The 15,906-nt window shown below is 38.9% G+C and overlaps 1 protein-coding gene across 1 annotated transcript; it reads right to left on the bottom strand.

The window, feature by feature from the left end:
• Positions 1-4,616: 4,616 nt before the first annotated feature.
• Positions 4,617-15,623, bottom strand: LOC109195397 (deleted in malignant brain tumors 1 protein-like). The gene is made up of 5 exons (XM_025900028.1): positions 14,802-15,623; positions 14,586-14,618; positions 6,959-7,267; positions 6,139-6,447; positions 4,617-6,042 (listed from the first exon to the last, which is right to left on the bottom strand). Exons 1-5 carry the CDS (start codon positions 14,839-14,841, stop codon positions 5,717-5,719), a joined length of 1,017 nt encoding a protein of 338 aa, XP_025755813.1. The 5' UTR covers positions 14,842-15,623; the 3' UTR covers positions 4,617-5,716.
• Positions 15,624-15,906: the final 283 nt, after the last annotated feature.

The following is a 15,906-nucleotide window of genomic DNA, read 5'->3' as shown; positions in this document are numbered from 1 at the left end:
AAATAGGGAGGTCCTATTAACATGTTTAGTTTTAAAGGACACCTTCCTGCCTTTAGTCTCATTCATGAGCAGTATTAGTTTTCTTCTAACATCCAGAAGTCTGCACGATGTGTTTCATAGTTTGTAACAAACCTTTTACAGTTAAACATAACATGACCGAAAAAGCACAAAAAAAAAAAAAAGAGAGAGAGAGAAATCACACAAATTATATGTTAAGCTCATTTATTTTTAGTTAAGTAAACTCTAAAAATTCTAACATAGCTGGTGCTTAGAATACAGTTAAATAACTATTAAAAACAGATGATATAATATTTCTGTCCAGGTTGCAGTCTTCATGATGAACATGCTGTTGCAAACTCTGCTCCTCTCGGTGGAAATGCGCCTTCTCTTTCCTCTTTGTATAAAAACATTTTAAAAGTCAGTTTAATCTCAAAATTCACTGTTAAATCCGAAACACACCAGATAAAGAAAAGCGAATAGTTCAGTCTAACACATGTGCCAGTGAATCATTAAACGTCTGTAAAACTCTGCAGTTATGAAACATAACTTTAATTTGAGCCAAACCGATTTGCTCAGTTGTAAATAAAACAGCGAAGTAAACGTGACCCGACAGACAAAACCTGAGTGAATTAAGTCCAGCGTTTAACCACTGAGAGCTAAAACTCAGGTGAGGTTTCAAAGCTGTGTGCAGGTGATTGGACATCAGCTGCCGATAAAGTGGGTTCGCCTATAAAGTCCTCTGTAAGGAAACAAGCTCCAGCAGCTCTGCGCTCGGGAAAAATACTATATTTACTTATGTTGTGCAGAAAAATGCGCTGACATTGCGTTATATCAAGCACCGGCTGCCCAGTTAAACTGTGACTATCACCAGGTAACGTGGGCGTGTTTCTTGAATTAGCAGCAGGTGTTAAACAGCTGACAGGTGAGGAGGACGCATGCAGGTAAACTGAGGGCCTGCTGAGCTGATCGCTGGTGTCCTGAGAAACATGTCAGCTCGTTCTTTATGTTACAGAAGCACAGAGACACAAGAGCAGGCGGAAAGAGACGATCGTTCGGTGAAAATGCGAATCTGCAAATGCAACATGTGGAACACGGAGAGTGGAATATGTAAACAAACCGGTTGACGTAACCCCCTCGGTGCACTCTGCATGCTGACTGTTAGCAGAGCTACTGAAATCTCTGAAAACATCTGAGCACTTTTGCAAACATGTTCTATGTTGACAACCTGACCAGACATGTGAAGATTACGGCGCGACATTCGCGGCTAAAACACTGTTAAAAGTGTAGTTGGTGACAGAAAAACGGGGTATTTTAAAACTACACCACCACCATTGCTGCCTGTGATTTGAAACGCATTCTGGGATACCTGGCTGCCTCAAGTCTACAGAAGCAATCGATTATCTAGGATCGACCTGTTTTGACTTACATTGCACGGCAACCAATCAAATGTTAGAGAAGCTGCATGGGCAGCGTTAACCCCGCCCCGTGAGTTTGATGGGTGAGGCTGACAGATAAAATTAATTCATGATGAGAGCCAGGCGCCAGGACTGCCAAAATGAAATAAATAAATATATCATGAAATAATTAATTAAATGTGTCAATAATTAATTAAAATGTGAAATACATAATTAATTAATTAAATGTGTCAATAATTAATTAATTACATGTGTCATAACTATTTATTTAATTAATTAATTCCCATTTTAATTAATTATTGCCACATTTAATTAATTATTTAATGGTGTATTTAAGTAATTCATTATGGCAGTCCTGGCGTTCCATACAATAAGACTATGGACTGTGTTTAAATTAACCTCACAAATGAAATATGCAGTGTTTATTTGCTGGATTGCCAAAAGCAGAGAGACAATACCCCACATCTGTTTGACCGTAACCAGTTAATTTGCTACACCAGTTAATCTGGACCAATGGAGCTTCTGGTGCCTATGACACCTGCTCCCTCCTCCCGGAGGAAGCGGCATCCCCGCCGCCGGTATTCTATATGCCTAAGCCTGAGACTGATTCCCAGCCCACATCAGCTAACGCTGGGGCCCCCATGATCCAGCCAGCCTTCAGAAAAACTGTTTGTTTTCCGAAAATCTGAATCTCCTCAATCTGAACTGGCTAATCCAGTGTTTAGTCCATAAGGACATAATTTCTCCTTCAGAAGGCAGAGCACCAGCTGCTCAAGGAACGGGTGAGACAAACAAATTTTACCATTAAATTTTTGAACAGAATCAACCTTTTGGGGTAAAAAACGAATGTGTGAAAACTTCGCTGGCAGAGATGGAGGAAAATGTAAGAAAGTGAGGACTGGAGAGGATGAAGGATTATTTTCAAACTTAAGTCACAGTCATGCTATTAAGAGTTTATACTGGACAGTAAAGGCAGGTTAAATAGAGTCGCTGCAGTAATCTGTCAGACATTTAAAATACAAACATAATTAAACAAGATTTAAACAATTTTAATCTAAATTCCAACAAAAAATTAGACTTGTGTGTTTGTTTCTATGTTTCTATTCTATTTCTTGGACTGCTTCCTCGTCGGCCTCCACTTCTTCAGCTTTGGAAACATCCGTCTCATCGTTCTGCTTTTTGTCTGATTTCTGCTTTTTGATGACCTGGAGAGACGGGACACAATCCATGTTACTGTTCCTACACTTCTCAGCTACTACTCTGTTTCATACATGCTTTCATTCACTCTGATGTACCTTATAGTAGAAATGAAGGGCAATGTTCTCCAAAAGCAGAATTAGTGGCAGGAAAGCATATCTCACGACTGGAGTTCTTGAATCTGTGGAAAGAGATCAGTCATTATCAGTATATCAATTGTGTCAATTGTTTTAACTACCTCAAAACATAAACCATAAACCATCTATGTTAACATGAACAGATTATGAAACAATGGGCTCCCAGGGAATGGCAAGTAAAAGTCTCTCCTCCCACAAACTTCCTACATCACACTTAGAAACGTCAGAAGCACATGGTTTAGGAGGTGTGGCTACATCTGACCAATATGATGACCACATTGCATCATCATCAGACTGAACAGCAGCCACTAATGAACTACCTACAGTACATTTAGATTTGGAAATCTTTTGATAGTCAAACAGTTTTTGTTATTTCAGTTGTGTAGTTACACTTATATGATGTACAAATGTTGAGTTCTGTCATGTACTTACATATCACAGAAACATAAAGCCAATCTTTAGGAGAAGTAAATGTCCCTCCTGACAGAGTTATCTCATACACACAGCTGTAGCTGCCATCATGTCCAAAGTCAGCTACAGGGAAACTAAAGGAGGCTGAGTTGTTGACAGATGGCTTGGTGTGTTTGGTCCGTTTCATATTGGAGCCATAGAAGATGAGATTGAAAACTCCTCCAGGATAGTGTTCATTATTTGTGCAGGTGAGGCTGAAGCTGTAACCCTTGATGATCTCTGCCCCGTCAGGAACCCTGACCATTCCTACATCTGGAGATGTCACAGAGATCCTGGACTGCTGCAGCGACACTGAGAACAAAATAAACAACAAATAAAGAAGCTGTAGTAAATAAAACAGGCACCAGCTGGTGGCAGAAAAAACCCAAACTCTATTCCACTGCTTTGATGTTATATGAAGACATTTTATTTTCAGTGTGTGCAGGTGGCATTCCTCCAACTGCACACACTGAAAGGAGTTTAAGTATCTCGGGGTCTTGTTCACGAGTGACAGCAGAAGGGAGCGGGAGATCGACAGACGGATTGGTGCGGCGGCCGTAGTGATGCGGACGCTGTACCGGTCTGTTGTGGTGAAGAGAGAGCAGAGTGTAAAAAGCGAAGCTCTCAATTTACCGGCCAATCTACGTCCCTACCCTCAGCTATGGTCACGAGCTGAGGGCAGTGACCGAAAGAACCAGATCGCAGATATCTCGCGGCTGGCCTGGGAACGCCTTGGTGTTCCCCCGGATAAGCTGAAAGAGGTGGCTGGGGAGAGGGAGGTGTGGGCTTCTCTGCTTGGGCTGCTGTCCCCACGACCCGGCCCCGGATAAGCGGAAGAAAATGGATGAATGGATGGAGGTGGCGCTGAAGGAAAAAGAGAGTGTCATCTCCCACAACAGCATGGCTTCATAGAGCCTTCATAGAGGTGGTAAACTTGGATTGTCTGCAGTCCAGAGCTTTCACCAATTAAAAACAACTGATGCATTACAAAAACAAACAAACAAAGAAAAATATTACAAAGAAGAGCCAGGACTCTAGATCACCTTGAATCTTTTATCAGTCTGGGACAACTTTCCTGTCTCAAAAGTCCAGCAGTTGGTCTCATCAGTTCACAGTTGGTTACAGACTGTTGGTTACATCCACTCTTAACAACTCTTAACTGTTGTGAAGAGTGGATGCCTCACAGTGGTCCAAGTGGCCCAAATTTTGAAACACGCTGTCATTAAATTCAAGCTCAGCCAATATTTTTCTTAAATTTTTCTCTTCTGTTGCTGCCCCTCTCACTGACTTAACCAGTCCCTCAAAGCCTTTCGTTTGGTCTGATGGGTGCCAACAAGCTTTTGAAAGCCTTAAGGGCATACTTTGTTGCACCCTCATTTTGTCTGCTCCTAACTTCTCTTTACCATTCAAACTGGAAATAGATGCCAACGCAGTTGGGGCACGAGCAGTGCTTCTCCAGGAGGATAACCAGGGCACTGACCATCCTGTGAGTTAATTCTCTCGCAAGTTTGATAAACATCAGCTCAGGTATTCTACCATTGAAAAGTTTATATAGAGGCAAGTCCGAATCCAGTTCAAGTTTTCATGGATCACAACCCTTTGGTGTTCCTGTCTAGGATGTGTAATCACAACCAGCGACTTATTTGTTGGTCACTGATTATTCAGAATTATGTTCTCGAAATCTGTCACAAAAAAGGTTCAGAGAACATTGTAGCAGACGCACTCTCCCGTGTTACTTAGACATGTTACCAAACCCTACGATTGGATCTTAATGGGTGGGGGTGTTACATGCTAAGATACGCTGCTTTGTTTTTCTGCTGTTCTTATCTTTCAGGTTTCAAGCCTCCACCTACTGGCCAATTCAAAGATAATTGGCATGTGTCTATTGGCTGGTCTGAGCACAGTAGGCCAATTACTCGCCAGGGATCATTACAAAAGAGCAGCTCCCTGGCCAGCTGAGCGTCTTCTGACTCTTGAGGAACTTTTGTTTGAAGGCTTCTGTGTATGTAAAACAGAGTGTGTTGGTGGGAGGCTGGACAGGTAAGCTTGGCGTACCCCATACACTGGCACCAGAGGTTTGACTGTTACAGACAGTAGGGTTATGCAGTTAATGCCACTTTTGTATGTTTTCATTGACCTTTTTTTTCAAGCAGCTAGGCGGGCCTTTTGTTTTGCATATTGTTTTATTTAGACCTAGTGAAGTGTAACACTTCTCCTTAGCAATTATCTATTAAAGTTCATTCAGGTGAGATCCCAGTCAGACACAAAAGCAAAACTTGTGAATATGGGTATTTTCAGCTTTTGCAGACAAGACATTAAAGATGTTTATTCACTTAGTGTGTGTTTTGATTTTGGTTCATACCCTCTAAGAGGTGACTTATGAGTGACCTTTGAGTGTTGCTGTTATTAAGTGATAAACTATTGAAATAAAGACTTTAGTTCTTATGTTAATAGATGTGATATCATGCTAATAACCTGTAGTGGGTGTTACGAGTAACAACAGTATTTCCCTGTCACTTAATCACTGTAATATAAGCAATAGTACATTTTATTACCAGTAACGGAGACGTTGACAGAGTCACTTGTGGAGATGCTGGAGCTGTATGAATATTCACACTGGTACAATCCATCCTTGTCAAAATCTACTTGGAGGATCTTGAATGTAGCAGAGTTGGTAGTTGATGTTTTTTTCTGACTGAATGAGCCTGAAATCTGCTTCAGAGTAAATTCTCCTTGTAGAAGCTGTTGGCTTTTAGGTGATATTGAACAAGTGATGCTGACGTTGCTTCTGCGCTCAACTTTACCAGCAGGAATCATGAAGATTCTGGGCTTTGGGAGGATCACTGAGAAAACAGCAGTCATGGAGAGATGACTCAATTAAAAATGGAAAAAATACCTTATTATATTAAGAATTATGAATATTTTTTTTAAATTCTCACCTGAGCAGACAACACCAGCATCCTTACTGTGTGTACAGTCATGTGTCCCAAATCCTCCGTGCTGACACTGAGTCAGAGATCTCTCACTTCCTGAACAGTCCACATCATCAAGCCAGATGGATCCACTTCCCTCACCAAAGCTGGCTGATACAGCAGCACTCTGTGCCGTTCCACAGCCCAGCTCTCTGCAAACCACCTCAGCATCATTTATGTCCCAGTTATCATGACAGACTGTTCCCCAAGTGTTGTTGTAAAAGATTTCGACTCTTCCAGAGCACAAAGTGCTTCCAGATAATTTGACTGGCACACCTAGGCACAGTAAACATAATTTAAAAATCTAATTAATAGATAAATAACATCAATAGCAATAATATTGAACATTTTGATTGAATGAGTGTTATTCAGTGTGTAATTATTTCATGACTGCAATCCTTGGCTTAGTCTACATACATGAATTATAAAAAAACAGTAAAGGGACAGATTCATTTCGACTCTCCCTGCCAACACTTGTACTGTTTTTCCAGAGATCTGTTATGAAACACAATGAGGTTCTATTTATGGAAGGTTCTCATATCTGGAATTAAAATAAAACAAAAGAAAAAAGTCTTGGAAGGAAATCTATTGTTTATGAAAGTTAAAGTGCTAAATCCAGATATTGTCAAACAAATTTTCAAACAAATTGCCATTGTCATGGTCCCCACCTAAATGCAGGGGTAGATATAAACACACACTACATGAGATAATGACTCTATTCTAAAACTGTAAAAATATTGTAACAGTTATTATTTATTATTTACCTTTGATCGATAAAGTTTCTCACCTGAACAGATAACACCAGCATCCTTACTGTGTGTACAGTTGTGTTTCCCAAATCCTCTGTGCTGACACTGAGTCACAGATCTCTCACTTCCTGAACAGGACACATCATCAAGCCAGATTTGTCCTGTTCCTTCACCAAAGTGAGCTGACTTAGTGGCATTCAGAGCTGTTTCACAGTTTAACTCTCTGCAGACCACCTCAGCATCATTTAAGTCCCAGCCATCATCACAGACTGTTCCCCAGCTGTTGTTGTAAAAGATTTCAACTCTTCCAGAGCAACGAGCTGACTGAGGCCCAGCTAATCTGACATCTAAGCAAAGAAACATAAAGCATATACTTGATAGTGACTTTATTGAAGGTAAATAATTCAACATTTGTATTTGATACATTTATTTAAATAAACTCAGTAATTTGAATTTAAACGAGAAAAAATTACAATATCTAAACACCGTCAACCAAGTCAACTGAGTATCCAGAAGTAAGACACAAAGACAGAGCAAACATGAAAAAGTGAGCCTTCACTGTCTATTGCAAAAATCCAAATGAGAAAACAAAAATAAAAATCCAAAACAGCAACAAGGAGAAAAAGTAACACTGGGAGAACACATAAGCTCATATAGACACTCAAAGGCTGTAGAGCTGTACTAGTAAAAAGACTATTGAAAAACAATTTTAAAAAAGCATTATTACCACAACATGCTGACATCAGGCTGCTTTTATTACAAAATGATGATGTCAACATGTTATGGCTTCATTATGATGCCGTAACAGCTCTCTCTATGCCCTTTGCTTATGACATATCACTCGATATGGTTGCTGGACATCTTTTCCATGATCAACTTTGACCTTAACATTAACAGCTAAAGTCACACCTAAGTGTTTAGCTAACCTAGATACTCATAATCCCCAAGGCGTAGTATATTGGTGTAAAGTTGGAAGACGATTCTGATTTTTACATTTGGTGTGACCTTGACTTTGACCTGATTTTCAGTCTCACCTGAGGCACCAAATTCATTATCAAGAATAATCTATGTACACAGTGACTGGGGATGAGAAGCTGGTTTCTATAGAAGAAATCAAACACAAGCGAACAAGTAAAAAAAACATTATTACCAAAGTCAAACCAGAAAAACAAACACAAATTAATGATGCCAAAAAAATAATAGCCACATAAAGTGACGCAGGAGATTCTTAAGAAAGTTAAGTCATTTTTACATTATAAGTAACATATATATTTCTCTCCTGATTACAGCTACATGGACCATTTTGTTACTGAATAATAATTACAATAATAATAATAATAATAATACAATTTTGCTGGAGCGGGGAAGCTAGGAGGAGGAGTTGGCCGTCCAACTGGGGTCTGGAATGTGGGGCCTCCCTGCTGCTGCGGAGTCGGGGCGGTCTGCTTCTCCCCAAGGGTAACACCACCTGGGTCTGGGTGCAGTTTCCCCTTCCAGGGGCAAGGGTACCTAGACCCGGTTCTTAGAGTACGCTTGGGGAGTGTGATTGTGTGTACAGCGTCTCTTTATGTCTGTCTCCACGTTGGTTGAGTGTGGAGTAATTGCCTATGAGAGCATGAGGGTGGGAATGGATGTTTGTATCTGTGTGTGCCTGTATGTCTGTGTCTATATGTCAGGTTGGGTATCAGACGCCACATCTCTGGGGACATCTCAGGCCCTCCAAGGTATGGAGGTCTATCTCCCCCCACCACTTCCCCTGCCGGTGGCGGACGCCCTCAGACATCGGTTCATTGGTGGTTCTTTGTGTCCGGGGATGGGCGTCCAGGTACACACCAGCTCACTCCTTGGTGGCTCCGTCACTCAGGCACAGCTGGCTGCCGGCGGAGCTCACGGGCACGTCACTGCAACCCCCCCTGGCTTCTGCTCCGCGGCTGCTGAGTGACCCCTCATCTGGGACTCTCCTCAGCTCTTTCTGGGATAGTGGCACGGCTGCCCCTCTGTTGGTTTTCCTTGGTCTCTTGTGTTCTGAGGGCCTCTGGATGTCTGGAGTCTTGGTCTCCTCCATACCTGCTTCATGCCCTCGAGGACGGGGCTGTGGTCCCCCACACCCTCTAGCAGATCATTACATGAAGGAACCTTTTAAAAACCAGCGCGTCCATGCTCACAGGTGTACACACGGGTGCTCACACACACAAACTACACCCTTTTTGGCTCCTACCTCAAAGCACACTGTGCGCTGTCGATCTTACGTGCTGCACAATAATGTTTAATATTTAGTATTTACTGTCATATTCCCATAGATCATTGTGATGATGTTTATTCTATTACTCTCGTTTTCTTCTGCTTGTTTTCTTTTTTCTTTCTCAACAGGTGATCCAGGTGATCGATATATATATTTTTTGTCTGCTTATTCTGTTGGTTTTTGTTTTTTGCCCTTTTTCCCCGTCCCTCTTCTCAGCTGTTTTTCTTTCCCTCTTTCTTTCTCCCCTTTCTTTCCCCCAGTCAAGTGTGTCCCGTATTCAGCAAGTGAAAATAAAATAAACAATAAAAGGTGAATCAAATGGACCATTACGGCAAGGCTGGGATGGTCCATTTGGTAAAGTAAATCCATTGGGCATCTTTCTTCGCCTTTAGACAATAATTCTGATGGCAAAAGAGCCAAACGGGACAGGCAAAAATAAATAAATAAAAAAAATAAATAATAATACAATTTTTTATAAGCACCCTCAAGGTCACCTTACAATAGTACAAGAACATACTGTGTATGAGACAAAAAACATCTCACCTAAACAGATGACACCAGCATCTTTACTGTGTGTACAGTCGTGTGGCCCAAATCCTCTGTGCTGACACTCAATTAGAGAATTTTCACTTCCTGAACACTCCACACGATCAAGCCAGATCAGTCCTGTTCCTTTGCCAACGTGAGATGATCGTGGGGCTTTCAGTGCTGGTCCACAGTGTAACTGTCTGCAGACCACCTCAGCATCATTTAGGTCCCAGCCATCACCACAGACTCTTCCCCATCTGTTGTTGAGATAGATTTCAACTCTTCCAGAGCAATGAGCTGACCCAGACTTATCTGGATTAACTAATCTTATCTGAGTGTCTAACAAAAGAAAGAGGAGATTACACTGTGTGTTTCTTATTTTATTTTTACTTAAAGTCAGAGAAATAAGCATGGTGTATTTTATTCACTGAAAACAAAAAAGTAGAAGGTAAATGAGCTAAAACCTATCTATGTTAGGAGGATCAGAATGACAAAGCAAATCTAATAATTAAATAAGAAAGGAAATGCAGTGAGGAAATGGAAAAAAATAAATTAAATTTTTTTAAAAATTCTAAATTCAGATATTTTTTTAATTGTTTTTTATTGAATTGTTTTTTACTTTTCACTTTATTCATGCTTTCATAGTTTAGTTAGAAATGCTTGTTTCACTTTCAAATGTATTTCCCATTAAAATATCAAATAATCAATTTTCTTTCTTTGTTGATGTTTATAAACTAATTTGTAATTGCTTTAAGAATGTCTAATATTATCATACAATTTATTACTAATTAATTAAATGAGTTAATGATTTATTTTCATGTCTTTTCAAGTTCTCCATATTTACAAAGTGCAAGTAAAGTTGTTGCAAGTACGGCAAAACGGTGGGTGGAGCTGTAAAGTATCTGTAATTGATAATTGTGTGGTACAAACATTAAGATGCACAGGTTTAGTCAGCAATCTGAGAGAAGGTAGATTGGGTATTGTTCCAATCTCCACAATTGAAAGGTCATAGCTTCCAAACAGCAAGAGATGCCGGGATCCAACAGTGGCCAACGGTATGGTGTGATAGGTCCTGTTTTGCCAGTAGGTGGCACTAAAAGATCTGTTTTTACATATTTGTGGGCTACACCAGTGTTTCCCAACCATGGGCCACGAGAAACGATCAGGTGTGCTGTGGAAGATTATCTGGTTCCACCTGATTAGTACTCTAAGCCAGTGGTCCCCAACCTTTTTTGCACCAGGGACCGGTTTGTCCGACAATATTTTCACTGACCGCCGTTTAAGGTGTCGCGGATAAATGCAACAAAATAAAACCAGTACCGGTACCAAAAAAGATTTATTTATAGCACACGGAAAAGACCCAAGGAAACCGAGTTAACAATAAAAACGATTTAAAAAAATAACGCTAAAAACCCTGAAAACCATAAATTTCACACCTGAGCCTCAACTAGGGCTGGGTATCGTCACTGATTTCTAGAATCGATTCGTTTCCGATTCACAAGGTCCCGAATCGATTCGATCCACGATTCGATTCAATTTGATTCGATTCGATTCAATTAAATTCAATTTGAATCTGGGAAATTTTGACAGTCAGAAATATTATAATTCAGATCAGTACATTTACATATTTTTGTATCTATAAAAAGGAAGCTGACACACGCAAGACTTTATCAAAGGTGTAAGCGTCACAGCAGATGCCTTTGTGTCAAAGTAGCTGAAGATAAAACACAGAAAAACATGAAGGTGGTTTTCCTGGCCTGGGATTTTATAAAAATATTCTGCAGTACATCAAAAACGAAAGAAAACCATTAATCAACATATGAACATTACCTCTGACGTTACAGCGGTTTTATTAGAGACACGGCTAAGCGTTTTGCATTTTGCATAATTTTAAAAAGTTTAAATTTGTTCAGTATTGAACGGCAGAAATTAGTTTTCTTTTCGGAAGTATGTAAAACGAAAAAAAAAAACCCAGCGGCGACAGCGCTGTAAACAACGGTAGACTTGTGCGTAACAAGCAAGCGAATAATGCAGAAAACAGATTTTTAGACGGGAAACTGTTCTTGAAGTACAGAGAGAGAGAGAGAGAGCTGTGCATCGTGGTGGAAGCAAAACAGTAAAAGTCAGAGTGATTTCATGACGATGTTTATGTGAAGCGTAGTTTGGATCTTCTTTTGCTGCTGGTTCGGTCAATATTGTTTGGAGAGAGATAAAACTAACAGCTTTAGAATCAGCGCAAAAAGGGCGTGAACACAAAGCGCGGACCCGCCGACAGCTCAGAATCAGCGAGCTTTCGGCTTTCAGCCCCGACCGTGTCTGTGCAGTTGTTGTGCCAAAAAGTGATTGTCTGCCAGAAAGTGATTGCCAAGCTGCAGCGCCCGTCGGGTGAGAAAGGTGACATCTCACTGATTCTGATCCACGGGTCCGCGCTGTGTGTTTACGTCCTTGTGCAGAATCCGTGTACCTGCTCTCATTTACTGTCTTAGCTGTTTGGTGGTTGTTGAAATTTTGTGAGGTTTCACCTGAGATTCTGGCGTTTCGGGCAAAATAAATTTATATTAAAAAATCGATTCAGGATTTTAATGAATCGATTTTACGTTATCCAAGCCAGAATCGATTTTAATCGATGAATCGATTATTAAAACCCACCCCTAGCCTCAACTCTCGCGGGCCGCTACCAAACGTGGCCCTGCTCTAAGCAATTGGCATGAGTAACCAGCAGAACAATTACATTCTCTTCCACTAGAGGGCAGTACAACTACCTGCTCTAATTAAATGGGTTGCCAACTGTCAGTAAAACAGAGAAGAAGAAATTACATAATAGTCATGCTGTGAGACAACACAGTGTGTAATAGCAATAGATAAGTATTTAAAAAGAAAAAGCAGTCAATCTGACCTGGGTACTGGAGAAAATTCTGACCCAAATGAAGGCCCTAGCATGAGTAGTGAGAGCAAAAATGGTATACCAGGGAAAACTGAGCCAATTCCGCTATACCTAGTGAACGGGGGGAAATTGTCAATATGCTTTTATGATATTTTTGTTTGGTGGTTTACTGTGTGAAATATGTGTAAGGTTGGGAAACACTGGGCTGCACCAACATTTCCATGAGGACTACTTAAAGTTTGCCTTCTCATGTATGAAAATCTAAAGTACACTGGGTATTCTCCCACGTCCCAGTTATTAAAGGACACTTCACTGTCCTGTTGTAAAAGAATAAAATGTTTTATTTTTCAAAAACAAATATTATTTTGACTTAAAGTATCATAATAATGTGACTGCTCAAGTCTTTTTGACTTTCCATTTTTATTCTGTTTCCAATGGTCTGTATGCTGCTGTTATAGAATGCAGTCTTTTTGTATTATAAAGACACACACAGCTTTCCGAGCCCCTTGACAACAGTTTGAACTGCACCTATTTTGAATTTTTTCTTTTATTACTTATGGTCTGCAAGTTATATTCATTCAGATATAATGAGCCATGCTTGAATTTGAGTGTTTATGTTCAGTTGAGACAACTGAACATAAACACTCAAAATAATATAATTTTTCAGTAGAAACATTTTTATTACGATTTTTGTAGTGAAAACTTCAGTAAACACACAACATGCAAATACATATATTAGACAAAGACCTGAAGACCTAAATGTGTCATTATTTAAAAATTATCATCTGTCACCTTTTAAGGAGGGTGGACAACCTTTTCATGATGTTTTATTGTGAACCCAAATTGTCTACTGCACTTGCAATAAAAAATAATTTGCTAAAAAGTGTCCAAACATATTCAGGTGTGCAGAACCAGGTGGAATGGATCTTCCTCTTAATTTTAAAATAGTTCTAAAGACAAGTATTTTCTTCAAATCAGCAAAGAGAATTGGGGTGATAATCTTTAGAAATATATATTAAATTATTGAAATTAATTAATTTGATACTGAAGGCACCGCATGTATTTGGCTAATAATATTTGGCCAAGTCAGAAGTCAGTTTGCTAATATTTTAGCACCATTACATTACAGAGTAATGCTGTGCTTTTATTTGATTATGATTTCCCATGCAGAATCAAGTTTTAGTGGTGGTGAAATTAAACTTTTGCTAAATTTCAGGCAATTGTGTCTGGAATTATTCACTCAGTTTTTTGTCCGCAAATGATCTAATAGCGTGGTACCAGACAACCAGTCCTGATGTGATATTTTTTTCTTTTTGCTTTGCATTATTTTTATAATATTTTTATGATTTAAGTTAAAAAATCATATTTGTAATAAATGAGTTGGAGGATTGTGTAATAATTATAATTTTTCTGAAGTATTTAAATTATTTCTATAACATTTACATTATATTGCCAGTAATTTAGTTTTCTTTTAAAAGCTTAGAGACATTTTTTTCATAAAATATGAATGCTGCAGACTGCAGCTGTTTACTATTCTTTTTATTATATTTTTTCTATTTCTATTTTTTGCTTTATTGTCCTTTTTAATCCAATTATGCATCCAGTACTGTGCTTTGTGCTATGCGTTCAGTACATTCACATTTATTAGAATTAGGTTTATAGCACATTTTAAAATATTCACTAGATATTTGGGTTTTATATTCTAACCAAGTCACTTAATTATTAAAAGAATATAGTAATTTTAAAAACCACAACAACATGCTTTGGCGGGACTGGAAATTACAATAAAGACAAATAAAATTGCAGAATTAATCAATGTAAAATCATTACATTCAGATAAAACACTGCATGTATCATATGAACAAAAGAGAGGAGAAAAAATATTTCATGTAAACAATACCAAAACAAAAAATTTTTTGTGGTGGTTGGTGAAATATTTATCAGTGTGATGTTTTCAGTAATGCCTTCAACCATGTACAGTTTATTTTTAAAATATGACAAATTGACTGACCTGCAGCAGCTGAAGATGCAGACAGATATGAGACTGTAGAAAAGAAAGTATAACTTTAAATCATTTTGAAATATAAAACTGTTCTTGTTTCTAATTTAGATACAATAAACAGAAACCCTTTGTGGAGCTTGAACTGAACACAGATTAGTCCTCTGACAAACTGCGTTAGCATAGCAAAGAAAGAAAAATAATTAATTGATGTAAAGTTCATCTCACCGATGGCCAAATAGAAGAAGTTTCTCTGCTGTGTCCACATGGCTGAGGCTCAAAATGTGGTCTATGTGGAATTAATGAATTAGTATTGTTACCACTTCTGTAATCCACAACAGTTAGAAAGCTAAAGTGAAGGTTAGTTGTTGATAGCTCTAGTTCTCTGCAGACGTGGGAAGGCTCCTGGTATTTGTTCCACCTGCAGTCTCAAACTGATGTGATGCTTTGTGCTGTTACACAGATTAGAAGACATTAGATCCTCTGATTGATATTTCTGCCACTCTGCTGTAAAACAACCACAGAAACCTCAGTGTGTGATGTAGCTCAGTACATCAAGTTCCACGCTGAAAACACTTTAATCTGAACCATGCAAATGTGCAGCTCACTTAAAACCTCTGCAGGAAGTACCTCAGGAGCATCTGTTTCTCTTTTTTCTCTCCCTGTCCCAAACAGAAAACTAGGTTTCCCCAACAATATATTCACAAATAAAACGTTTGAATGTAACCTAGTTTGAATCATTAACATTCAAACATTAAAAAGTTTTTGCATCTCTGTGTGTGGAGTGAAGCTGTGGAACAGACTAAGTAAAGATATGAAGCAATGTCCAAGCATGGCGCAGTTTAAAAAGCGGCTTAAGGATATGGTTTTTACAGGGTACAGGGAGGAGGCAGAGATTTGATAGGGTGTTCTTGTCCAATATTTTCATGTGTGTGCGGGTGCACGGGTATGTTGGTATGGGTATATATATCTGTAGGTTGTGTATCCTTTGAGGTGTTACTGGGGTTATTGAAAATGTGTATATGTGTGTATGTGTATATACGTATGTATGGATAGATAGAAACATACATGTATATATATGAAAAAATTAATAATAATAAAAAAAATACACATAACATATAATGTAATTGCAAGGAGGTATTTCTGTAGTCTATTGATTACTAGATAGTGGAAAAGGGGTGGGATTAAATAAGCTTATGCTTCTTCCTGCTCCTTTTTGAACATGAAAGTTATTTGTAGTTGTGGTTGCTCGTTTTCCTTTTGTCTTGCTTTATTTGTCTCTTTTAATTCTATGTTGTTGTACTTTTTCAACATGTTCAAAATAAAGATTCAA

The sequence above is a fragment of the Oreochromis niloticus genome, linkage group LG18 (genome assembly GCF_001858045.2).
Source record: "Oreochromis niloticus isolate F11D_XX linkage group LG18, O_niloticus_UMD_NMBU, whole genome shotgun sequence".
Taxonomy (NCBI): domain Eukaryota; kingdom Metazoa; phylum Chordata; class Actinopteri; order Cichliformes; family Cichlidae; genus Oreochromis; species Oreochromis niloticus.
This window is presented reverse-complemented; position numbering and strand designations above follow the sequence as displayed.